General features: G+C 36.3%; 1 protein-coding gene and 1 long non-coding RNA gene across 6 annotated transcripts in view; one reads left to right on the top strand and one right to left on the bottom strand.

The window, feature by feature from the left end:
• Positions 1-954, top strand: part of LOC135274864 (uncharacterized) — a 29,813-nt gene extending 28,859 nt beyond the window's left edge. For all 3 annotated transcript variants that reach the window (XR_010342582.1, XR_010342581.1, XR_010342583.1), the window contains one exon: positions 153-954. This is a non-coding gene — a long non-coding RNA (uncharacterized LOC135274864). The remainder of the gene's footprint in view (positions 1-152) is intronic.
• A 6,620-nt stretch (positions 955-7,574) lies between these two features.
• Positions 7,575-24,270, bottom strand: part of PAIP1 (poly(A) binding protein interacting protein 1) — a 33,051-nt gene continuing 16,355 nt past the window's right edge. For all 3 annotated transcript variants that reach the window (XM_012449541.3, XM_012449540.3, XM_012449538.2), the window contains exons 5-11: positions 21,692-21,803; positions 19,558-19,683; positions 18,250-18,356; positions 17,595-17,712; positions 16,766-16,820; positions 10,973-11,066; positions 7,575-8,781 (exon numbers count right to left, since the gene is read on the bottom strand). In XM_012449541.3, the coding sequence (XP_012304964.1) occupies positions 8,688-8,781; positions 10,973-11,066; positions 16,766-16,820; positions 17,595-17,712; positions 18,250-18,356; positions 19,558-19,683; positions 21,692-21,803 (706 nt within the window). In that variant the 3' untranslated portion in view covers positions 7,575-8,687. The remainder of the gene's footprint in view (positions 8,782-10,972; positions 11,067-16,765; positions 16,821-17,594; positions 17,713-18,249; positions 18,357-19,557; positions 19,684-21,691; positions 21,804-24,270) is intronic.

Consider the following 24,270-nt stretch of genomic DNA (forward strand, 5'->3'; position numbering starts at 1 on the left):
TCTTTGGGGGTGAGGATGAAAGCTAGAGATTAACTGGAAAGAAAGAATAAACGATCATTTATTACAGTTTGTTTCTAAGATAAAATACAGAGGTTTGTGAGGGCACAGACACACATACCTTGTTTTATTGTGCATTTTATTGTGCTTTGCAGATACTGAGTTTGCTACAAACGGAAGGTCTGAAGCAACCTTGATGGAGCAAGTGTATGGGTGCCATTTTTTCCCAACATCATATGCCCACTTTGTGTCTCTGTGACACATTTCGGTAATTCCCACAGTATTTCAAACTTTTTCATTATTTTTGTATCTGTTAGGGTGATCTGTATGATCACTGATCTTTGATGTTACTATTGTAATTGTTTTGGGGCACCACAGATCATGCCCATATGATATAAAATGGCAAACTGAATCTGTTACAGGTAGTTAGGCATGAGCAGGGCAGGAGAGGGCTCTCCCCTCTCAACCCACCCACTAAAAATGTTGGGCGATGGTTCGGCAATTATCATATTGCCTCTCTAAAAATGATAATTTGGCAGCACCAGGGAGAGGCCATTTCCTGATGGTCCACACCTGTTAACATCAAAATGTTAACTGAATACAGGCCCTAGAGAGAAGCAACTACCTGGGCATGTGTGTTAAGAGAAAACAATGATAAAGTATGACCTTTCTGGTACACTCCACTGGAAAAAGGAAGAAAGCATCAGATGGGCATGTGTATAACCCCATAAACACACTGCGTGTGCTCACTTCTCAAGGGTAAGGAAGGCTCTGAGCATGTGAGAGCCCACCATAACAGAATAATCACGGGAAAGAGGCAAGCTTATAAAAGTCCTAGGATCATGGTTAAATGGGGCACTTGACCGTCTCTCTTTAACCTTCACATGCCTACTTGGGTCTCTTCTATGCACACCTTCCTTTCCTGTTCTAAGGTTTTTTAAAAAATAAACTTTCAATTCCTGCTTTGGAACTTGCTTTGGTCTCTTTTTCTGCTTTATGCCCCTCAGTCAAATTCTTTCTTCTGAGGCCAGGACTGAAGTTGCTATGGACCCATAAGGATAGGCTGCTGGTAACTTGCAGTAACTCAGATCTCTTCCACCGTAACAAGTTGATCAATACATAGTGCATGTGTCTGGCTGCTCTACTCACTGGCCACTCTCATCTCTCTCCCTCTCCTGGAGCCTCCCCATTCCTTGAGACACAATATTGAAATTAGGCCAATTAATACCCGTACAGTGGCCTCTAAGTGTCCAAGTAAAAGAGTTGTATGTCTTCACTTTAAATTAAAAGCTAGAAACCAATAAGCCTATAAGGAAGGCATGTTGAAAGCCAAGATAGGCTGAAAGCTAAGCCTGTGTCAAACAGCCAAGTTGTGAATAAAAAGAAAAAATTCTTGAAGAAAATTAAAAGTACTCCTCCAGTGAACACATGAATAATAAGAAAAACCCAAACAGCTTTATTGCTGATGTGGAGAAAGTTTGAATAGTCTGGATAGAAGATCAAACCAGCCACAACTTTCCCTTAAACCAAAGCCTAATCCAGAACAAGACCCTAACTCTCTTTGATTCTGCGAAGGCTGAGAAAGGTGAGGAAGTTGAAGAGAAGTTTGAAGGTATCAGTGGTTGGTTCATGAAGTTTAAGGAAAGAAGCCATCTCTGTAACAAAAAAGGGCAAGGTGAAGCAGCAGGTGCTGATGTAGAAGCTGCAAGTTATCCAGAAGATCTAACAAAGATCACTGATGAAGGTAGCCAAACAAAACAGCAGATTTTTAATACAGATGCAACAGCCTTCTAGTGGAAGATGTCATCCAGGACTTTCATAGCCAGAGAGAAATCAATGCCTGGTTTCAAAGCTTCAAATGACAGGCTGATTGTCTTGTGAAGGTCTAAGGTAGCTGGTGACTTGAAGTTGAAACCAATGCTCATTTCCCATTTCAAAATCCTAGGGTCCTTAAGAATTATGTTAAATCTACTCTGCCTGTGCTCTAGAAACAGCAGAGCCTGGATGACAGCACATATGTTTACTGTATGATTTACTGAATATTTTAAGCCCATTGTTGAGAACTACACTCAGAAAAATAGATTTCTTTTAAAATATTATTACTTTTCGACAATGCACCTGGTCACCTAAGAGCTCTGATGAAGATGTACAAGGAGATCAGTTTTCATGCCTGCTAACACAGCATCCATTCTGCAGCCCATGGGTCAATAAGTAATTTTGATTTTCAAGTCTTATTATTTAAGAAATGCATTTCGTGAGGCTATAGCTGCCATAGAAAGTGGTTTTTCTAATGCATCTGGGCAAAGTCAATTGAAAACCTTCAGGAAAAGATTCACCATTCTAGATGTCATTAAAAACATTTGTGCTTCTTGGGAGGAGGTCAAAATATAAACATTAAGAGGAGTTTGGAAGAAGTTGATTCTAATCCTCATGGTTGAGTTTGAGGGGTTCAGGTCTTTAGTGAAGGAAGTGACTGCAGATGTGGTGGAAACAGCAAGAGAACTAGAATGAGAAGTGGAGCCTGAAGATGTGACTGAATTGCTGCCATCTCCTGATGAACTTTGAATGGAAACCACTCCTAGTGAAGATGCTGAATATTGTTGAAAAGACAACAAAGGATTTTGAATATTACCTAAACTTTGTTGATAAAACAACAGCAGGGCTTAAGATGATTGACTCAAATTTTTAAAGAAGTTCTACTGTGCATAAAATGCTATCACACAGCATTGCACGCTAAATAAATCTTTATTGAAAGGAAGAGACAAACTTCATTGTTGGTGTATTTTAAAAAATTGCCACAGCTATCCCAGCCATCAGCAACCACCACCCGAATCAGTCAACAGCCATCAACACTGGGGCAAGACCCTTCACCAGCAAAAAGATTATGATTCACTGAAGACTCATATCATTTTTATTTTCTAGCAATAAAGATTTTTAAAATTAAGGTACATACATTTAAAAAATACGCTACTACACACTTAATAAGCTACTGTATAGTATAAATGTAACTTTAATATGTACTGGGAAACCAAAGAATTCCCAACTTACTTTATTGCAATATTTGCTCAATTGCGGTGGTCTGGAATGGAACTCGCAATATTCCTATGGTGTATCTGTAACGAGCAGATTTAACCTAGGCTGAGAAAATATTTCCACTGAAATATGAAGTTTAAGTACATGTTAGCCAGGTAATGTAGGGGGAAAAGTATTTCAAGCAGAGGTTAAGGTCCCTGTGTTAAGGCTGTGAGGCCCAAGGGAAAGAGCTTTCTCTTTAAAAGGACTGAAATAAAGCAGGCCTGGTTTAAGCATGGTTAGGGAGGAAAGAAGCCTGAAGGGAAAGGAATCATGGAGTGAAGTACAGAGGTGGGCAGGCAGAGTACAGAACATTAGGGATTTATGGACTCAAGATTTATATTCTCTGACACCAAATTAGGAAAAAAAGAGGTCTCTATTTTTGGCCAAGTGTTTGTTTTTTTTTTAACAGCGTTATTAAGGTTTAATTATTTATTACAAGGTGTTTAAGTATGCCAGGCATGGTGGCTCACATCTGTAATCCCAGCACTTTGGGAGGCCGCAGTGGGCAGATCACCTGAAGTCAGTAGTTTGAGACCAGCCTGGCCAACATGGTGAAACCCCATCTCTACCAAAAAATACAAAAATTAGCTGGGCATGGTAGCAGGCACCTCTAATCCCAGTGACTCAGGAGACTGAGGCAGGAGAATTGCTTGAACCTGGGAGGTGGGGGCTGCAGTGAGCCAAGATCGTGTCACTGAACTCCAGCCTGGGTGACAGAACAAGTCTCCATCTCAAAACAAACAAGCAACCAACCAAAAATCCAAACACACACACACACACACACACACAAACACACACAAACATGGTGTTTAAGCAAACATGGCAGCACCATGGGATGGAGAGCAATCTAACCCCCTAATTTATCTTCATTTAAAAAAGGCTGATATGTAAATTAATATCAATCTTACATTAAGCATAAATAAAGGCATCCTCAGATGATCACATTTGCATTGACCTGTAACATCAGTTTGTATTATATAATGCTAACTTAGGTCCTATCTCACCCCCACCTTTTACCTTCCAATGTCTAAAAACCTCCTATATAGAAATCCTGTCTACTACAGAGTTTTACATTAGATTCTTGGAACTGCTAAGTGGAGAAAGGATTGTAGGATGCAAGAGTTGATATGGATAACTCAGTAGAAGGCTTTACAAAAAGCAACAGTAGAGATCATGGCAGCTCAGATGAAGCACCTGGGCAGTGAAGATGACAAGCACAGCTCCAAAAAATATTTAGAAGATTGACTTTATACTTGGTGATGATTGAACCTGGGGGTAAGGGAGGGTTGAATCATAAGCAATGCCAGGATTTCTGGTTGCGACAAGTGGATTGGTGGCAATGCTACTAATGAGAGGGGGATAAGAGGAAGAGCAAATTTAGTGACAGCATGAATTTTGTTAGTCCACCTGGTGGAAATGATAAATCAGTAAAGGTCTGCAATCAGGAGATAGAAACAAATCTGGAGGTCACTGGCTGATAGCTGCTAACTAAGCTACAGGAGAGGATGAAATAGTCCGAGAATATTGTGACACGAGAAAAGAATGCTTAGGACTGAACTTTGAAGAACGCTATTATGTACAGATTAGGTAAAGGAAAAGAAGCCCACAAAAGCAGTGAGGAAGAACAGCATAAAGATTGAAAGTAAGTTCAGTGTGTCCTGGATGCCTAGAGGTTTTCAATTTTAGTGTCACTTAACAATGCTACATATTGCCACAGGAAAAGCAAAGAACGAAGTCTCTCCAGGACTTAGGGACATAGAGGTAATTGGTGACTCTAGTGAAGGCCACTGTATACAGTGGGGGCAGTTGCCATAGTGGGTTTTAAGTGCAAATAGGAGGTAAGGACATGGAAAACATGGGAAGACACTTGAGAAGTCTGACTATAAAGCAAAGATAGGACTGTGATTGGAGAGAAATATGAGAAGCAGATTTCTTCTGATGAGAATGGCATGTTCAACAGTCCATGCAAAGAGCAAAAGTGGAGAGGAAAAATACAGATCAAGTAACAAAAGACTCCATGAGAGAATGAGAGGAGATAGGATTCCAGCACAGGTTAAGTAACTGGCCTTTAACAAGAGAAGGGATTTTCCTGTATAGGAAGAGGAGGGATGAAGTGAATGCAGATGCATTTGTGTACATGGGTATCATGTTTCTTGTTTTGTTTTTTCCCTGTGAATTAATCAATTAGGGGGTGAAAGGGCCTTTAGAGTGAAGGTTTGAAATAGTTCCAGGATAGAAGAGAAACACATTGATTTTTGTCAGCACTGACAGCCTAACTGAATGTGCTAAGCATGAATTTACAGTGATAAAAACCAGAAACATGACCTCCAGCTGCAAGAATGCAGAAGCAGTGTTGGGTTCATTCAGGGTTGGTGTTTTGCCAGGCTAACACAATAGAGCAGCAGCATACATGAGCTTAAATCATTTACATCTGCTGAAGTCTAATCAGCCAAAGACCACTAGGCTCAAGCCTGTCTTCTGACAAAACTGTTTATTGATTTTCAAGCAAGGGAAACAAAACAGCGAAGATGGTGCATTCCACAAGAGAGCAAGGTGTGCCATCTTTGGTAAGGTTTGAATTCCTACTGTAGGGTTCTGAGCAAGCTCTAAGGGAAGGGAGACCAGTTCTGGGTTGGACGCTATTTCTGCAGCAAGCTGAGAAGTGAGAATTAACTAGGGATTGGTGCTGCATTAGATGAGGGCAGTTTAGCAAGTGGATAACCCCATTAATAGATGACTATAGCAAAGCAGGTCTAAGTGTGTCACAGGTAACAAAGCAGTGGTCACACGAGGAGGGAGTCATGATGGTATTTTATAGCTGCTGCAGGACCGAACAGTTTCCTGTTAACTTTGCAGCTGTCTTTATCTGTCCCCCTAACCTGACAGTGGTTGAGCTGCTTTTTTTTGAGCCACTTTGAGTCCTAGAGTTTACTTTCATGCCAAACACCCTCCTCTCATTACATGTAAGTACAACTTAATCCATATTCATCTGTCCTCCCTAAAGATTTAATGAAGTACCTAATTATAGAATTAAGCTTGCTTTCTGACAAGACCCATCCTAGAGTGAACCTCCAGTTTCTTAGACCATTCCCCAAATTACCCAACTAAAGCCCAAATCCTATCATAGGTTCTAACACACTCTTACTGATGTACCCCATAACTCCAAGGTGTGTGTTCTCCTTCACTGCAATAGTAAGCTCAACATGTGTGTACAGGTGTGTTCCTGGTAGTCTATGCCTGGTAGTCTATGTCTATAAAGACAGAGGGTCAGAGTTGATGACACAACTTCTAGGTTAAGACCAGTATTTGTGTTTTGTTGCCAGAACACAAGACTATATTTACTAGCACCTGTGTCTTTGCTCATTGGAGAATGATCTTTCCTCAAGACTTGCTGACATGTTTCTGTTGAAGGCATGGCAATCCTAAAGGCCAAAAATTGTGAAAAGGGGCAACTCTTCCTTTCATTATGTACTGGTGTGGTCAATTATGCAAAGTCTGGTCAACCAAAGATCACCAGGCTCAAGTCATCAGTTTTAAAATATGGCCACATGCTCCTTGATGGCCTCCTATCTGAATATAGTTTTAGTGACTCCCTTAGAACCAAGAGAATATAGTGGAAATTAATGCCGTATGACTTCCAAATGCAGCTTCTTTCTGAGTCATTTGAAATGGCCCCTCAGAATTCAGCCAACATGCTGAGACAAGTCCAAGCTACATGGACAAGTGAAGTGTAGATGGTTCTGGTGAACCATTTCAATCTAGTCTTGGCTTTAAGTCATCTCAGTACCATGACTTCAGATGATTATAGCTACCAGATGTTCAAATTGCCCCCAGCCCAATTTTCCTTGACTAGGCCTCAGACATCACAGACTAGAGAAAAGCCATCTCCATTGTGCCCTCTCCAAGTTCGTGAACCATAGAGTCCATGAACATAATTAAATTGATTGTTTTAATACGCTAGGTTTCTGTGCTTTTTTATCAAGAATCACTAATACTGGGAATAGATACTGATCATGTTGGTAGCTATTGTGAGTAGAGCAATAGTTGGTGACAATGAGCTAGTAGGTAAATATTGGATAGTTATTCACAAAGCAGCTGCTAAAAGTTTCAAGTATATGCCGTTAGCATTCCTTGTCTCTGGTCTACCATATTGCCCCTTCTCAATACCTCCCCCTCTCCCTCCAATATTTGCAGTCAGTGCTATCTTTAGAACTGCAGATTATTTTAACAGCTTCCATGTTACAAGAGCCATTTTGAAAAATTCTTACTACTACAATGTCCCAAAACTCCAATTATGTACGAACTTCCCCTTTATAGAAGGAATTTTAAAGTTTTAATGTTTTATGTTTGATTTTCAAGGTAGACTTGTTACTGAATTCTTTAGAGAATGAATAAAATATCTAATATGATTTCTTTGATTTCAAACCATTAAGTAAATTCATTATGTCATATATACAAGTTCGATAGCAAATTATTTAAAATACCAGATGCCACTGCAAAAATTTACAGGAAACAGAACTATTTAAGGTTTATTTTCAAAGTCTAATTTTAATTCAGACTGAACAAACAAGCAGAAAAGTGAGAAAGCTAACTGTATTAGCAGACACAGATGTACCAAATGTAAAACAGTGGGTTATTAACAGAACTATTTACATGCATATTTACAAGCAATCCTTTTGTACATCAGTTTTATTTTTAGTTAGCTGGAAAAAGATTTGACATTAGGTAAAAATATTATTTATTAGGGTTGAGGTGGTACCACATTATAGTAAAAGTATTAGAAAAGTGACCCTCAAGGTGTATCAATTATAAAGCAGATGAAAACTTGAATGACAAATATCTAGTAAAATTCTCTAGTAAAAAAGTTGATGCAACCCATGCTACAAAATAAAAGTGAGAAAGCCATATAAATAAAGCAGAATAATGTTCTAGGGCTTAAGGTAATGAAGTTAGTCAGTTAAAAAAAAAAAAAGAACAATTCTAGAATTGAAATAAATCTTCAGAGAAGTCTTGGTTGTTTAGCTGGAGTTCACCAAGTCGTTTTTCTTCCCCCATGACATTTAAAAAGCCCTTGGTATCAAATAGCATCTGCATATATAAGTCAGTTGTTAATGATATATTCCAAGACTTTAGTGCTAAAGATTTTCAAGATTATGATTCATATTTGAAATTCAATTCATTGTGACACTAAACGTCAAACTAAAATGAAAGCTATAATACTCCTACCTAAAAAAGGATGCTACATTTCTGCAGTAATATGTACTTCCAGACTAAGACTTTTTCCCCTCAAGAAAAGTAGAATTTAAAGGATAAGCATCTAACCAACTAGCAAAATTTTCAACATTTCATTTATTTCAAAATCGATTTTATTGCAGCCAAAACAGTAGAATTAACTGTACATAATAAACTATTATATATATATACACATTTTAAGTTATAGGGAATAAAGTTTATTTTGGCAGATAGTGTTAAACAAAATTAAAGTTGCATACATTAGTAATATAACTCAACATCCTTAATTTGGTATAAGTATGACACATTTTCTTGCTTTCCTGTGTTCTGCTAAATCACCATACCTAAACTGCTTTATAAAACTGATATGCTGAAATTTAACTTTACTGTTTTCGCTTACGCTCTGATTCCAAACAAAACTTTTCATAAGCTTCTTCTATCTCTGGGTCCATCTCATCATCAATATCATCCAAGTATCTGTAAGAGCAAAGATGATTTGTAAGTGTAAGGTTTCTCAATTCAGAAAATGTCAAAGATGCTAAGTCGTAAAAAAAAGAATGTAATACAACTTTCCTAGACTGAATTATAATAGAACACAAGCCTAACCTGAGAATTACACTAATGGCAATCTTTGGACAACCAAATGCTTAATTTGATCATCTACTACACTTTTAGAAATAAGTTAATTTCTATAATCTGAAAGTTAAATCAAAGGCTTGACATATAAGCTTGGGGCTCAAGATTGAGATTAATAAATTTACCTTGCCACTAAACAATTACACTATAACTATTAATATAACATAATTTCAAATATGCCATTCACCTCTAGTGATGCACTAACATTTTATGTCTACTTAACAGAAAGTGTTATTCCTGCTATGATTTCTGCTGGGTTATTCCCATGATGACAGTTTAGTCACATTCCCATTTATTTGGAATCAGACTTTCATAGAAAGCTACTTTTGAGGTCATCTATTCCAGATTTTTTTCCAACTATTAGGTAGTTTAAAATGGTGGAAAGCAAGGCTTCCCATAGTTAAGTATGGAGGAAAGATTTAAAGTGTCAATTAAGGATTTAATCTACACATTCTTACTGAATGCCCATAGCCATCTTAAAAAGATATGCATTATGATCATCTTCATTTTGGAGACGGAAAATAAAGACTCTGGAAAGTCAAATAAACAATGTAAAATTTTAAATGTGTGGCGGGGCCAGATTTGTCTGACTCCAGGTCTTACCCCTTTTTCTACACTCTTCCTCCACAACATGATTCTAGCTACACCCTTCCCTGCCCCTCCAATAATCCAATCCTTTCCACCTACAAGTGTGAAAAAGCAATCTTGCCAATCCTACCAACTGCTGATGGGTCCTTTTCTGTTTCTTCCCCATTTCCAATACAGGGCCATGTGTTGAAATAACCCATGAGCTCATTAGGGCAAGAGAATATGATGCTTACTCAAACAAACTTAAGAGGATAACCTGAAGTTCAATGCCATGAACAACTTTATCTTCCAGTGGTATACCCAAATAGACTGAACTTTCCTAGTTCTGTCTGGGTCCTTAAGTCCCTATATTTTTTTGTTTCCTATTAAACTAGGATATAAATATATGGCAACATTGTATTTCTAGATCTCAAACTGACCCATAATTAAAATATCAATAAAAGTGGTTCACCTTTTTAAAAATCTACAACACAGGAGATATTAAAAAAAAATAAGTTCAAGATATTTATTCCCTCCCATCTACTTAGGAAGAAAAGAAACTAAGTAGCTTCTCCAAATATACACAAGTTGTTAACAGATTTGGGATTAAATCTCACAAGTTCCTGGTCCTTTTATAAGAAAATGTAGTGCAATCTGATGGTGAGTAATATGTTAAAGGTATCTTTAATTAAGAAGAGTGGCAGGTGAAGAAACAGATAAAACATCTTACAGTAAGTTTTAGAGATTCTTATTTTGAAGTCTAGGTACAACAGAATCTATTTAATCTCAAAAAAAAAAAAAAAAAAGACTCAAGGAGAGATACTACTATTCTTATTTTATAGATGGAAAAGCAGACACAGAAGTTGCCCAAGATCTTACAGTAAGGTTTAGAACTTATTTTAAAGTCTAGATACAATAATCTATTTTTTTAAAAAATTATGCTTCAGTATATTTTAATGGTTATCTTCCTCAACTATAGATTTTCCAAACTAATCTGTGAGTTAATACAATTTTCTGAAAAATTTTAATACATAAGCACTACCACATAACACCATCAAATCAAAATACTGAAATGCCTTTTTCTTTTTTCTGAGACAGAGTCTAGCTCTGTCTCCCAAGCTGGAGTGCAGTGGCACAATCTCAGTTCACTGCAACCTCTGCCTCCTAATTTCAAGTGATTCTCGTGCCTCAGCCTCCTGAGTAGCTGTGATCCTGTGATTCTGGCTAATTTTTTATATTTTTGATAGAGACAGGGTTTCACTATGTTGGCCAACCTGGTCTTAAACAACTGGCCTCAAGTGAACTGCCCTCCTCAGCCTCCCAAAGTATTGGGATTACAGGTGTGAGCCACCATGCCTGGCCTCAAACACCATTATTTTATGACCTACTTTTTCCAGTCTAATCTCCACCTACAAATTAGACACAGAAATTTCATGAAGAATGTTAGTAACTAAAGAAAACTTACGGATCACCAGCCCCTGATAAATCTGTTCCATTTTCTTCATAATCTGGAAAAAAGTCCTCTCTTTCAAGTAACTCTTGATATTTCTCTTGATAATCTGTAAGACAACATAGGAGAAAAACTAAATGCTGAAAAAATATCACATGAAATGACCAATTACCTCTAAATGTTTTTTAATATGACTTTTAAGTAGATGCAGTGTCTAAGTAACAGTAAACTACCAATTATGTAAAAAAACAGCTTTTATAAGACTTATTTTCTAATTGGCTTGCCTTTGTTGCCTGCATGCTCAGAAATCTTAGTGACATATAGTACTATAAATATAAGTTGGAAATCAAAACCACTGTAGGTGATGTACATTTATGGCTAATGTATACTGTTTACATTCTCTACTGCTGCTTTCCATCAGTTCTGAGAATGGGGGATTTTCTTTCCTTTTCTTCCCAGAGAGATGGGGAAGGCAGCTACCTGGTAGATGTTTCCGCTCTGCCAACTTTCCCTTCATTGAGTCCTTCAAAGTAATAAAGGTGACATTAGAGCTCTCTATCTGCCTTGTCTTAGGAAGAGTTATTGGATACCTTTTAAGATTAGTACTTCTCAATGAAGTCCTAATCTCTGAATTAAAAAATGAATTAGCATCTATTAAGACTTAAAATTAGCTTCTTATGAACAGAAGCCAACAGAAATTTTGAAAGGCGATTGCAATTATATTAGACTGGGTAAAAGCCATGTTTTTCCAAGACTCTGTCAGTCTGTATAAAACTCTTAACTCCAGCTTCAAGGGCTGGGGATATTCTGATACCCAATTTTGACAATCTAGAGACAGTTTTAACAATAAAAACTTCCTGCTACAAATGCTTGAGGTACTAGGTAAGACAGACATTCTTTTAAATGTATGGATGAGAGTTCACAGAAGAGAAAAACCAAGTCATCAGGTCACAAATGAAGAAGGAACTGAAAGCCATATATGAACTGCAGCTACTGCAGCTGGGAGGTTGACAGATGGTGTTGGTCTTAGTAACTAAGGGACTTAGATTTAAAAACCCACAGAAAGTCACAAAGCAAGGTATTGGGCCAATGTGAAACAGGAAGATGGAATCCATACTCCACACCCATCTCACCTGCACAAACCTGGGACCCTCAGTGGGCTGGTATCTTAAGCAAAAGTTGCATCAGGAAAAAAAAACAAAACAAAAACAAAAAATACCTCAGTGGTGTTTTATCTGAGAGAGATAGCAGGGAAGCTTAGTTGTGTCTACCTGGGTTTGGAGTAGGGACAGAGCACTTCGTAGAAATTGGTTTCCCAGAGAATTTTTAACAATGGGCCTCCACCTCAAATTCCTACTACCTACATAAAGAATCCCTATGACAAGAAAATAAAAAATCTGTCCAAGTCAGTGATACCCACTCTGGCTCCTGGCAGAAGCAAATGTAAAACTATTTTGGATAGATTTCTATAATTCAATCAGGGTCATATTAATATGAAACTTAAATGGTTTAAAAAAAAAAGTGTGTGAAAAGAGCACAAATGACAAGTAACTGTTAACAAAAAGTATACCTGGGTAAAAGGTATTCCTTGTACAATTTTACTTTTGTAATTTTTCTGTAAGTTTGAGTTCATTTCCAAATGGAAGTTTACGAATGACAGTTAAGGAAACAATTTTATGTGTGATAAGAAATAACAGAAGGGTTATAATTAATAGATAAAACAAAAATAAAAAACAGAAGTAAGCATGCTGAGAATGATGAGCAAAAATAATTTGAAACTCTCAGAAAAGGTCAACATTATTTTAATAAAATGCAGAAACAAAATTCAGCTTGATTTTTCTGTAAAACCGTAAGATTTCATTTACTTCCTTGAAGTATAGCAGATTTAAAAACAACCCCTAAGGAAAAGAAACAGATCTATTGGCTGTCTTCATTACTTCTTTTCCATGAAAAAGAAACTGAAAAAACAAAATGAATTTCTATAAAACCAGACAGTCACTAGAAATAATTAAACTGGTTTGACAAAGATAAAAAACAATCAAAATAAATCAAGGTAATTTTTAAGAATAAGAGGAAAGATTTGTCTTACCAGACATAGCAAGACTCATAGTAAGGTAAAAATAATTAAGTGTAGTATTGGCACAGAAAGACATTAACAGAAAAAAAGATTCACACAAACACAGGAATAAGACACACAATGTTATAGAAGAGTTACACGGTATACAACAGAGGGGGCTTAATATATCTAGGGAAGGAAGGATGATTTAATAGCTATTGTTGAGACAATAGTCAATGGGAAAGATTTAATTCCTATGATATCATCCTATATAAAAATTGCTCTGGGGAGAGAGATCCAAGATGGCTGATGATTAGCAGCTCGGGCGCGTACCTCCCAGTGAAAGCGCAAAGAACGAGAGGACGCCACACTTTCAGATGAATATTAGTTGCTCACGGACCAGGAGATTCCCAGTGAAGGAGCTCCACGGGTCGCCAGGGCGACTCTTGTGGCCGGCGTGGCGGTTTTGCTGGTGCCTTAGCACGCCAGTTCTTGGTGCAGAGTCCGGATATTCCCGGGCAGAAAAGCACCATCAATCTTAACACCGCTGTTTTGGCCGGCTCAGTGGATTGCTCAGATTTCGGCGCAGGGAATCAACAAGTTGGACGTCAGAGACCCAGTTAGAAAGTCGGTAATTATAAAGACGACAGATGGACAAATATATAATGAAGGGAAGAAACCAGCGTAAAAAGGTAGAGAATATTCAAAATCAGATTGCCTCTCCCTCTACAGGGGATCGCAATTCCTCATCAGTAACGGAACAAGGCTTAATAGATTACACGTGTGTTCCAATAACAGAAGCCGGTTTCAAAACGTGGGTGATAAGAAACTTCTGTGAATTAAAAGAACTTGTTCTAACCCAATGCAAAGAAACTAAGAACCTTGAAAAAAGGTTTGACGAAATGTTAACGAGAATGGACAATTTAGAGAGGAATATAAGTGAATTGATGGAGCTGAAAAACACAACACGAGACCTTCGTGAAGCATGCACAAGTTTAAACAGTCGAATTGATCAAGCAGAAGGAAGGATATCAGAAGTCGAGGACCAGCTCAGTGAAATGAAACGAGAAGACAAGAATGCAGAAAAAAGGATGAAAAGGAATGAGCAAAGTCTCCAGGAAATATGGGACTATGTGAAAAGACCTAATTTACGTTTGATAGGTGTACCTGAATGTGATGAAGAGAATGAATCCAAGTTGGAAAATACTCTTCAGGATATCATTCAGGAAAATTTTCCCAACCTGGCAAGGCAGGGTAATATTCAACTCCAGGTAATACAGAGAACACCACAAAGATATTCTTCAAGAAGACCAACCCCAAGGCACATAATCGCCAGATTTATTAGGATTGAAATGAAGGAGAAAATACTAAGGGCAGCCAGAGAGAAAGGTCAGGTTACCCATAAAGGGAAACCTATCAGACTCACAGCAGATCTCTCAGCAGAAACCCTACAAGCCAGAGAAGAGTGGGGACCAATATTTAACATCCTTAAAGAAAAGAACTTTCAACCCAGAATTTCCTATCCAGCCAAACTAAGCTTTATGAGCGAAGGAAAAATTAAATCTTTTGCGAACAAACAAGTACTTAGAGAGTTCACCACCACCAGGCCTGCTTTACAAGAGCTTCTGAAAGAAGCACTATACATATAAAGGAACAACCAATATCAGCCTTTCCAAAAATATATCAAAAAGCAAAGAACTTTAACACAATAAAAAATTTACATCAACTAATGGGCAAAACAGCCAGCTAGCATCAAACGCCGGTATTAAACCTATATATATTTTAATTGGATAAAAAGTCAAAACCCATCGGTATGCTGCATCCGGGCCCATCTTACATGCAACAATACACAAAGACTCAGAGAGAAGGAGGAAGATTTACCAATCAAACAGAGAGTAAAAATAAACTAATAAACAAAAAGCAGGAGATGCAATTCTCGCCTCTGATAAAGTAGACTTTAAAGCAACAAAGATCAAAAGAGGCGAGGAATGACATTACATAATGGCAAAAGGATCAATGCAACAAGAAGAGCTAACGATTCTATAGATCAACGAGATAGAAAATTAACAAGGATATTCAGAACTTGAACTCAGACCCGGAACAAGTAAACTTAATAAACATTTATAGAACTCTCCACTTCAAATACACAAAACATACATTACCACCTCACACCTATTCCAAAGGTGACTATATAATTGGAAGTAAATCACTCCTCAGTAATCGCATAGCATTTCATAGGTTTAAATTAAATATTGGTTGGCTGTTTGTTTGTTATCTTCTTCCCTTATTCCTTCCTGACTACATCATTAAGTATAATTATCAGTATAAAAGAGGTTTTCAATACCCATTACTAAATTGCATTCTAGCCTGGGCAAGAAAGCAATACTCCCATTCTCTCTCCCTCTTTCTTTTCTTTCTCCCTCCTCCCCATTCTCTCTTTCTCTTTCTCTTCCTTTTTCCTCCTTCCTATTCTCTCTCTCTTTCTCTTTAAAAAAAATAAAAAAAAATAAAAAAAAAAATTGCTCTGATAGATTAAAGACCTTAATATGAAAAGCAACAATGATTTTTAGAAGAAAATGAAGTGGTAAGGAAACTTTCGTAAACCACAAAAAGTACAAACAAGACTCACAAATTTTGTTTACATTAAAACTCAAAGGTTCTACATGACAAGTTATTATAAACAAAATGCCAAGACAGCCACATACACAGAGGATAACCAAAACCCTCAGCTGACTAAGAATCACATTTTTCTAGACTACACAAGGAATTACATATCAGAAAGACAGACAAATAATCGAACGGAAATATGGGCAAAGAGTATAAGCAGGCAATTCTCAAAGGAAGAAATCAAAAAGGTCAACAGGAACAAGAAAAATTCAACATCACTTGTAAGGGAAATAAAATATTAGCAAGACAGAATTTCATACAATCCGACATACAAAAATTAAGTTTAATAAGTATTGCCAAAGATGAGGAGCAGGAGCCCTCATATGCTGCTGATGGTAAGATTAAATGGCATAATCATGCTGGAAAACAATTTAGTAACATTTAGTGAAGTTTAAGATTCCCATAGCATGTAACTTAATTCTACTTCCTTTCCCTAAAGAAACTTCTTTGTGCTAGAAGCACAGGACAGTTAATGCTTATAATCCAGAGGAAACATATGGAAAAATTCCAACCATAAGCTGGTTGCAGTTTGTACCAAATGGGAAAAATTTCTCTTTCTCACCCTACAGTCCCATCTATTACAATTAAGACAATCTTTCTATAAATGGTCCTCTTCTGGAAGAGGAAATATGCAGAGATTTGGATTTTAATTAACTCTCACCCACCAAGTATTAATAAAATGTGTAATTCTTCGTGTTGACAAGTATTAATCCCTATTAATATATGTTGCTGACTATGCAGTGAACTAGAACCATATTTCCCCTCCAATCTAATCATCTGAAAGCTTAAGAGTATAAAAACAAATATCAGAGGAAATATAAAATTACAATAGTTGCATTTAATTAAGAATTCTTCCCATCCTCTGTTAAGTGACAAGACTATATGTGGAATCATTTTCATTTGAAATGGTTCAAGTGGTCACTATGAAGAGCATTACTATATTAGACAAACCATTACACTGGTATTTTAAAATGATGTGAAGACATCAAAAAGTTACAATTTTGTGCTGGTGAGGATGTGGTTTTCTGTAAAATTACTGCTTTACTAAACAACTGGGAGGAGGGAATGATTGTGAGACAACATACCTGGATCAGCTGCAGTGAAAGGAACACCATCAGATGTATAAAATGTTGGTTCATTCTAGGATGAATCAAAGTGATACAAATATGTAATCATTTCAGAATTGATTTTTGTAAGTACAATAATGATGCATGGCTGATGTCACTCGTCTGCACCTGATAATGCAAGAACAAGCAAAAGAACCTAACTTCCTAGTAGCCATTTTCATTTCACTGAGAAACTCTATGGTTTGAAACTATGGGTTTCAGATTTCCATTCTATTATTTCAAGTTCTTGTGGTTCTAATGGTGCTGTCTATTGTCTTTTAGTGAACTGTTCTGTTGTGCATTGTCATTTAGTGTCAGCACATTTTTAGCTGTGTTTTCCCCCAACCCCACCATTTCCTTTTTTAAGAAGTTCCAACACCCGGGCTGGAGGAACATTCCTCCACAGCTGCTTTATGTTTGATCATGTCAGGAGCTTCAGGGCATCATTGGCCTAGTAACCATTTTTATTTTCTTATTTTTCTTTACTACAACATGCAAAGTAAGAGTCTGAGGTGCAGGTTCTTGGTTATGAATTCTCTGGAAAAGCTGCTTCCTGGCATCCCTGTGCTCACTTAAGTCCAAGCCTTGTCAATCTCTCTTGCCACTGGATAGATCTTTCTCTAGTCCACTCTTTCACTGGAGATTCCAGGTCTCTTCATTTTTTCAGTCTGATGGCTGCAATGCCACTTAAAGCCAGTGAAGAGAGTTATTAGGCACCAAATTCTGAGAACAGCTTTATGTAGCTCTTCTAATTTCCAAAATCGAATTCAAGCAATAAGCAAAACTTAAAATATAAACACTGGCATACCATAAAGTAGTTAGGATCATTTTCTGGTGTTGCTTCTCTGTATGTTGAAGTTGCATGGACTCTACCCCAGTTACTTGACCGGAGTTCCACAAGCTTCAAGAGCATCTGTTTTACATCTCTGAGACAAAAGTTGAAAATAAGTTAGTGTATCCACCATAAGGACTGTCAGATCCTAAAATATCTCAGATTCCTAAAACTTTATTTCCTGAATTTAACATGTACATTTGATGCCTTGACTTTCTAGATATCTCCTATATGACATAAATTCATTTAAAAAACAGCCTTGCATTATGTTCCACATAACTATGACTAGATGGGCCTTAAAGGCAGTGGCTATCCTTCGAACATTTTTATGGGTCCTACTATACTTACACCAGTACTTTTACTTCTTGGACAGTTAATATCTAGATTATTTTTTCATTTAACTCATATCTTAACATAAGAAAATTAAGTTTGTCAATTTCTAAATGTAATTGAGCAAAAATGTCCAGTGAGCAGAAACTATAAGTAAAATATTATTCCTTTAAAGAAAATATTTTTGCACATCCGTTAGATATCAACTACCCTTCTGAAGTATAGCAGATTAAAAAACAATCTCCAAAGAAAAAGCAAGAAATTGACATGTACTGGCTATTTACATTACTTCTTTTCCTACCTACTGCAGTTTGCATCTAGGACAACGTTTTCAATTCTCTGAATAATTTCTTCCATATCCATCTTTCCTTTTTCCTTCCAAGCATCTTCCAAAACTGATCCTGTCAACTAAAAAAGCAGGTGTCAGTAAAATAAGAAATCCGATAGTGTATTACAGAAATTCTAAAAGGATATCAGTTTATTCCTTAAGATGAATTTAGCAAGTTTAATATTCCTAATTATTCTCTAATATTCAGTTATCTCCACACCCTCTATGTTTCCCTTGACTGAGAAAAACTAAAGAATTAAACTATAGCAGAACTTTAATCATGGGTTTTATGTCAATGACTATGTTATAATCCCTATATGACTAAGATAGGCCATTAGATTTTAATGAACATATCATTTTTTTTTTGAAATATACAACATGCAACAAAGTTAGAAGCTTTGAATTTTAAAAAAACACAAACACATTTCATCAGGAAACAAGTGAGTTAAGGATTTAAACAGGTAATTTATAGAAAATAATAAACAAACGGCTAATAAACATGAAGAAATGCTTAAAATTATTAGAGATCAGGACAACGCAAAGTAAAATGAGGTTTTTGTTTTTAACTCATCATCTATGACAAAACAAAAACCAAGATTGATTATATCCATCACTATAAGGATGTAGGAAGAGATGTACTCATTCTGTTGATGGAGATATACTCTGGTTCAGCATTTGGAAGACAAACTAGCCATTATTTGTCGTAAAGTACATATGCTCATTGACCCACCAAATCTGCGTTTACGAATTTAACCTACAAAAGTATCTGCACATATAAAGACAAGAGGAAAGATAACTAGCAATGCTGCAGTAGCTAAACTGAAGATAATCGAAATATTCATTAATAAATCTTGATAGATCTTATGGAATGGATAAACAATGCATACAACGGAATACTAGGAAGTTATTCAATAAACAGGTAAATCTGTGTGCTATGGAAAAATCTAAGATGTTTCATTAGATGGCAAAAAAAAAAAAAAAAAAAAAAGGCCAGAACAGATCTTATTTAATAAGAGCACACACAGGGATAAGAAGGGAAGATGACAGAATTTGCAAATGGAAATGGGGTAAAGGACTTCCATTTTTCACTTCTGAATCTTGCTTCATATATTAAACAATAAGTATATCTTGCTTTTCCAAAATATTTGAGAAAAAAGTAAAATGCTAATATTTACCTTTAAGTAATAATCTTGAATTTATCTGTATATTATACAGACTTCCCTTCTCTATAAGTAAACAGGTAAAATAGTCAAATTAAAAAAAAGAAACAAAACAACCTACCTTCAATAATTTTACTGCACAAATTAAATTGTCATCCATAGGATTAGAAAAGAGGGCATTCAGCAGCTCTCGAAGACCAACCTGAAGAATATCTGCTCTTGTAACCTGTCCATTTGTTCCCTTGATCTTTCAGGCCAAAAAAAAAAAAAAAAAAAAAAAAAAAACAGGAATGATGCTAAAATATAATACAGATACATAAATGAACTAACAAGGTGTTGGCAAAAAGAGGTGTTTTAGCTAAATCACAAAAGTCACAGGAACACACTCTGGTATCTTCACAGAATTAGTTAGAATTACTTTATACGTAAGTAAGTAATTCTAACTAAAACTGATAAGCTATGGGTAAAATTTGATTTCCATTTATCACACATAGTCAGCATAATTTAAGTCTACTTTGATGTCACTGCTTCATAAAGCTTTCTTTAGTTTGTTCACCTACCACTTTTTTTTGAACACACAGCACTGTATTCTTTTAAAATATTCTATTTTGCGTCAGAGTGGTATACGTATCTTATCTCACTGGGTAGAAGAATTTTAGGTACAGGAACTAAGCCTTGTCTTCACTCCCATTACAGACCTAGCATCACTACCTCCATATAGAAAATGCTCAACAGTATTATTTTAGATTGCTGTCTGTATTTTGGCTTAAACAAAAATTAGACTGAAAAAGAACATGTCATACAATTTTCAAAAAATTAAGTCCACCTGTGGTAAAAAGGGATAGTAAGTTAGGCTCTGAACTGGACATAGACCTTTTAGATACAATGACTCAGATACACATTGGATGGATCCACATTGTCTTATGATGTTTCTGATATTATGGCGTTTATGATCTTAAGTTCTCAAATCAGGGTACAAGAAGGTATAAACTTGTATCTATCTGAGATTCACTAATTTAAAAAATCAAGCAGAGGTCAGGCGTGGTGGCTTATGCTTGTAATCCCAGCACTTTGGGAGGCTGAGGCAGGCGGATAACTTGAGGTCAGGAGTTCGAGAGCAGCCTGGTGAAAACAGTAAAACCCTGTCTCTACTAAAAATAAAAACATTAGCTGGTCATGGTGGTACATGCCTGTAATACCAGCTTCTCAGGAGGCTGAGGCAGGAGAATTGCTTGAACCTGGGAGGTGGAGGTTGCAGTGAGCCAAGATCGAGTCACTGCACTCCAGCCTGGGCAACACAGCGAGACTCCATCCCCACCAAAAAAAAAAAAAAAAAAAAAAAAAAAATTAAGCAAATCCATTACACAGTAATAATGCTGTGCTGAATGCTGCACTTCTTCTACCTACTAACAAGCATATACTTAAGTATACCACCCAAATTTATAAATATGTTTAGCTGTAGACTTCGTACAAATGCATTTTTATGTGGAAGATTAATATATAAAATAGGACAAAAAACAATTATTCTTAAGGGTTGGGGGATTGGGGAGATGTTGATCAAAGGACACAAAATTTCAGTCGGGGGAATAAGTTCAAGAGATCTACTGTACGTCATGATGACTATAGTTAACAATGTATTGTATACACAAAAACTGCTAAAAATTTTAAGTGTTCTTCACACAAAAAAGTACATAAAGTAATGCAAATGTTAAATAGCTTGATTTAGCCATTCTACAATGTATACATATATCAAAATGTTGTACACCATAAATATATAATTTTTGTCAATTAAAAAAATACATATTTAAAAAAAACAATTTGGGTGAATTAGAGTGAAAAGCCTAGAGAGACTCGAGTCTCTCTTCTTTTCAGAGTTCTGCAAACTGCTTTGAGCCACCATCTGAAAGTCAACCTATTAAATATATTAATATATAATATGCAAGAACTCAAAAACGTATGACTGTTGATATCTCAAGAGCTTAAATTCGCATGTAAACCACAGCTTCCTAAAAGTACGCAGACTTTAAAAACCTCAGTAATTATTTCCCAACATCCTGCCCATGAGCAAATGTTATGGACAGATGGTCCAGTAAACCACAGACACTACCATGAGTAGGTGCTGAAACATGTATTTTTTCCTTCTCTTTCATTTTGCTCTTAATGTTGTGAAAGGACAATGTGAACGCAAATTCCTCATTGAGATCAATTTATGTTCTCAGGCCTTGTTAGTACTTAACAAAAGAAAAACTTCTCACCTCCAGGTTAAGATAAAGCTCTCCCAGAAAGAGTACAAATGCATGAAATCGTTTTCGAGTAACTTCATCCCCTTTTGCAGCTTGATCTTTAACTTCATATTCAGTCCGACATCTAATTAAAGAAATATCTTTTATAATCTCACATTGCTTTGCTTTTAAATAGTCAAACAGGATGACCATTTGTCAGTTTGGCTGTCTACAGCAAGAGGCAAGTACAATGTCCCAACACTCTTTCTGCAATAAAGGAATAGTGTTCCTGCCTATTGAAGAGGCTAGAATATACACCCCATCTTTTCAGACTAAGACTCCAAGATTTAAAAAACTGATAGTTTTATTTTCAACTATTTTTATTAAATTTGCAACATGTTTAAGCAATATAGGTGTAATTAGATTCACAGCATACTGGCAGCACCAAAAAAGGGGAGGAGGAGCCTTACCTTATTTGTCTTATAGATTTTTTGTTAAGAAAGCACTGATTTTACCCAAATTGCCTGTGTAAATTTTTTTTGAATACAACTTCGAAAAGGATCTTTAAATACACACACAGTTTCCAACTAACTGAAAATTAAATGAATTATTTTAAAGTCCATTATTCTTGTGATTTCTATTATATGTATCAGGAAAGTATTAATGTGAGGAAAAAATTACCCCATTAAAACCACAATATAGAAAGCAACTGACTTGTTCTCTATTTCCAATGAGACTGACAGCTTCAAAAAACTGATTTTTCCTGCTCTATTTGCCCGTGATTTGACTTGACCAATTTGCTTCACACAGATGACAAAAAGAAGAAATCCTCTTCTTGGAGCTTATGGTCAGTCACAGTTCCTACAAGGTAACTAAAAACTAATCACGGTAAGCCTGTCAATGCCTTCATAAGTGAATATGGTGTCAAGATAATGGACTATAAAAGTTTATCATTTTGTTATTAAGTATTTTTAATCTTTATTGATAAGGTGAGAAAACTCTGGGAAAGTAACTTGTTTTGTAAAACTGGTTTTAACAGTTTTCCTTTTAAAGACAAAGGGAAGAGCTATGGATACTGAATGGTTTCCATACAGCCAGTTTAGGTTGACTTTGAAAAAAATTTTTAATAAAGAAAAAATAAATTACCTCGTTTAATAATTGACTCTAGGTCAGTTTGTCAACCACGAAACTCCAGCATAGCTTACTGTGCTTATGTGGCCAATTCCAATGCTTATGAGGTAATATTAGCTAAGCAACATCTTCTGTTTGAATCAAACGTAGTAAGATATTTGTTACCATCTTGTATGTATTAAATTCCTCATCAGCAAAAAGTTGGGATATTTATACATAGTACATTCTGGTTAATGAAAGAGAGCAGTTAATTAATGCCAAATCGGTTATTTAAAAACACGTGTTGGGTGCTTTTCTTTCTGTTACAACTTTGTTGTTAAGAGTTGATGAAATAAGTTCCTTTATTTCATAAAATGCTATGACAGATTGCATGTTAGGATATGATTATGTACATGCAAACATAAATACTTACATGGTTGACTAGGTGAAAAGACTAAAACTTTTTAAGCTAAAGATTTTCTATTATAAAAGCAATGTATGTTTATTTTTAGAAAGGTTAAAACAAAAAAAGTATAAAGAACAAAGTCACCAGTAATATCACTAAAACCAGCAGGAAACTGCTGTGAAGGTAACTTCCATTCCATCTTTTCAAAAGATGTATATGTTTTTAAAAGAGGTAGCAAAATTATGCTCTGCTTTTTACTTATTAGATCACTAGCATTTCTCCATATTAATATCTCTGACAGGATTACGGTACTATAGAAGCACATAAGGCAGGTAACAGTCAATGAGAATCAAAGAGTGGGTCTTAATCATAGCTACACAGTAGAATCATTTGGGAAGCTTTAAAAAACCATGCCCTAGCTCTACCTCGTCCAGAATTTCCAAGGGTTCAGATAGGGTCTCAGCCTTATGTTAAGTCTCTAGGTAACTCTAAGGCACAGCCAGGGGTGAGAAGCACTGAAAAATATGACAGTGAGCCTTTCTGGCATCCTGCCTCCTATAAGTACTCACTCTGAATCTTTCCAGAAGCTATAATTTGTGTTGCTTTAATTATAAGTATGGTTAGATATCTTTTTATAACTTTGTCATTTGTATTTTTCCAAACTGTATCTATATCTATTTATTTGAGGCCATTCCAAGTATTTCTATAAAGATATCGGTCTTTTTCTTACTCATTCCTAAGAGGCCCCTCTTTTCCTATTAAATAAATAAGCTTGGCTGGATGTGGTGGCTCATGCCTGTAATACCAGCACTTTGGGAGGCCAAGGCGGCCAGGTCACGAGGTCAGGAGCTCGAGATCAGCCTGGCCAACATGGTGAAACCCCATCTCTACTAAAAATACAAAAATTAGCCGGGCGTGGTGGTGCACACCTGGAATCCCAGCTACTAGGGTGGCTGAGGCAGGAGAATCACTTGAACCCGGGAGGCAGAGGTTGCAGTGAGCTGAAACCGTGCCCTTGCACTCCAGCCTGGGTGACAGAGCGAGACTCCGTCTCAAAAAAAATAAATAAAATAAGCTCATTACATTATCTGATTTT

Source organism: Aotus nancymaae, unplaced genomic scaffold, assembly GCF_030222135.1.
Source record: "Aotus nancymaae isolate 86718 unplaced genomic scaffold, 86718_ANA_hifiasm-v0.15.2.pri h1tg000014l, whole genome shotgun sequence".
Taxonomy (NCBI): Eukaryota; Metazoa; Chordata; class Mammalia; order Primates; family Aotidae; genus Aotus; species Aotus nancymaae.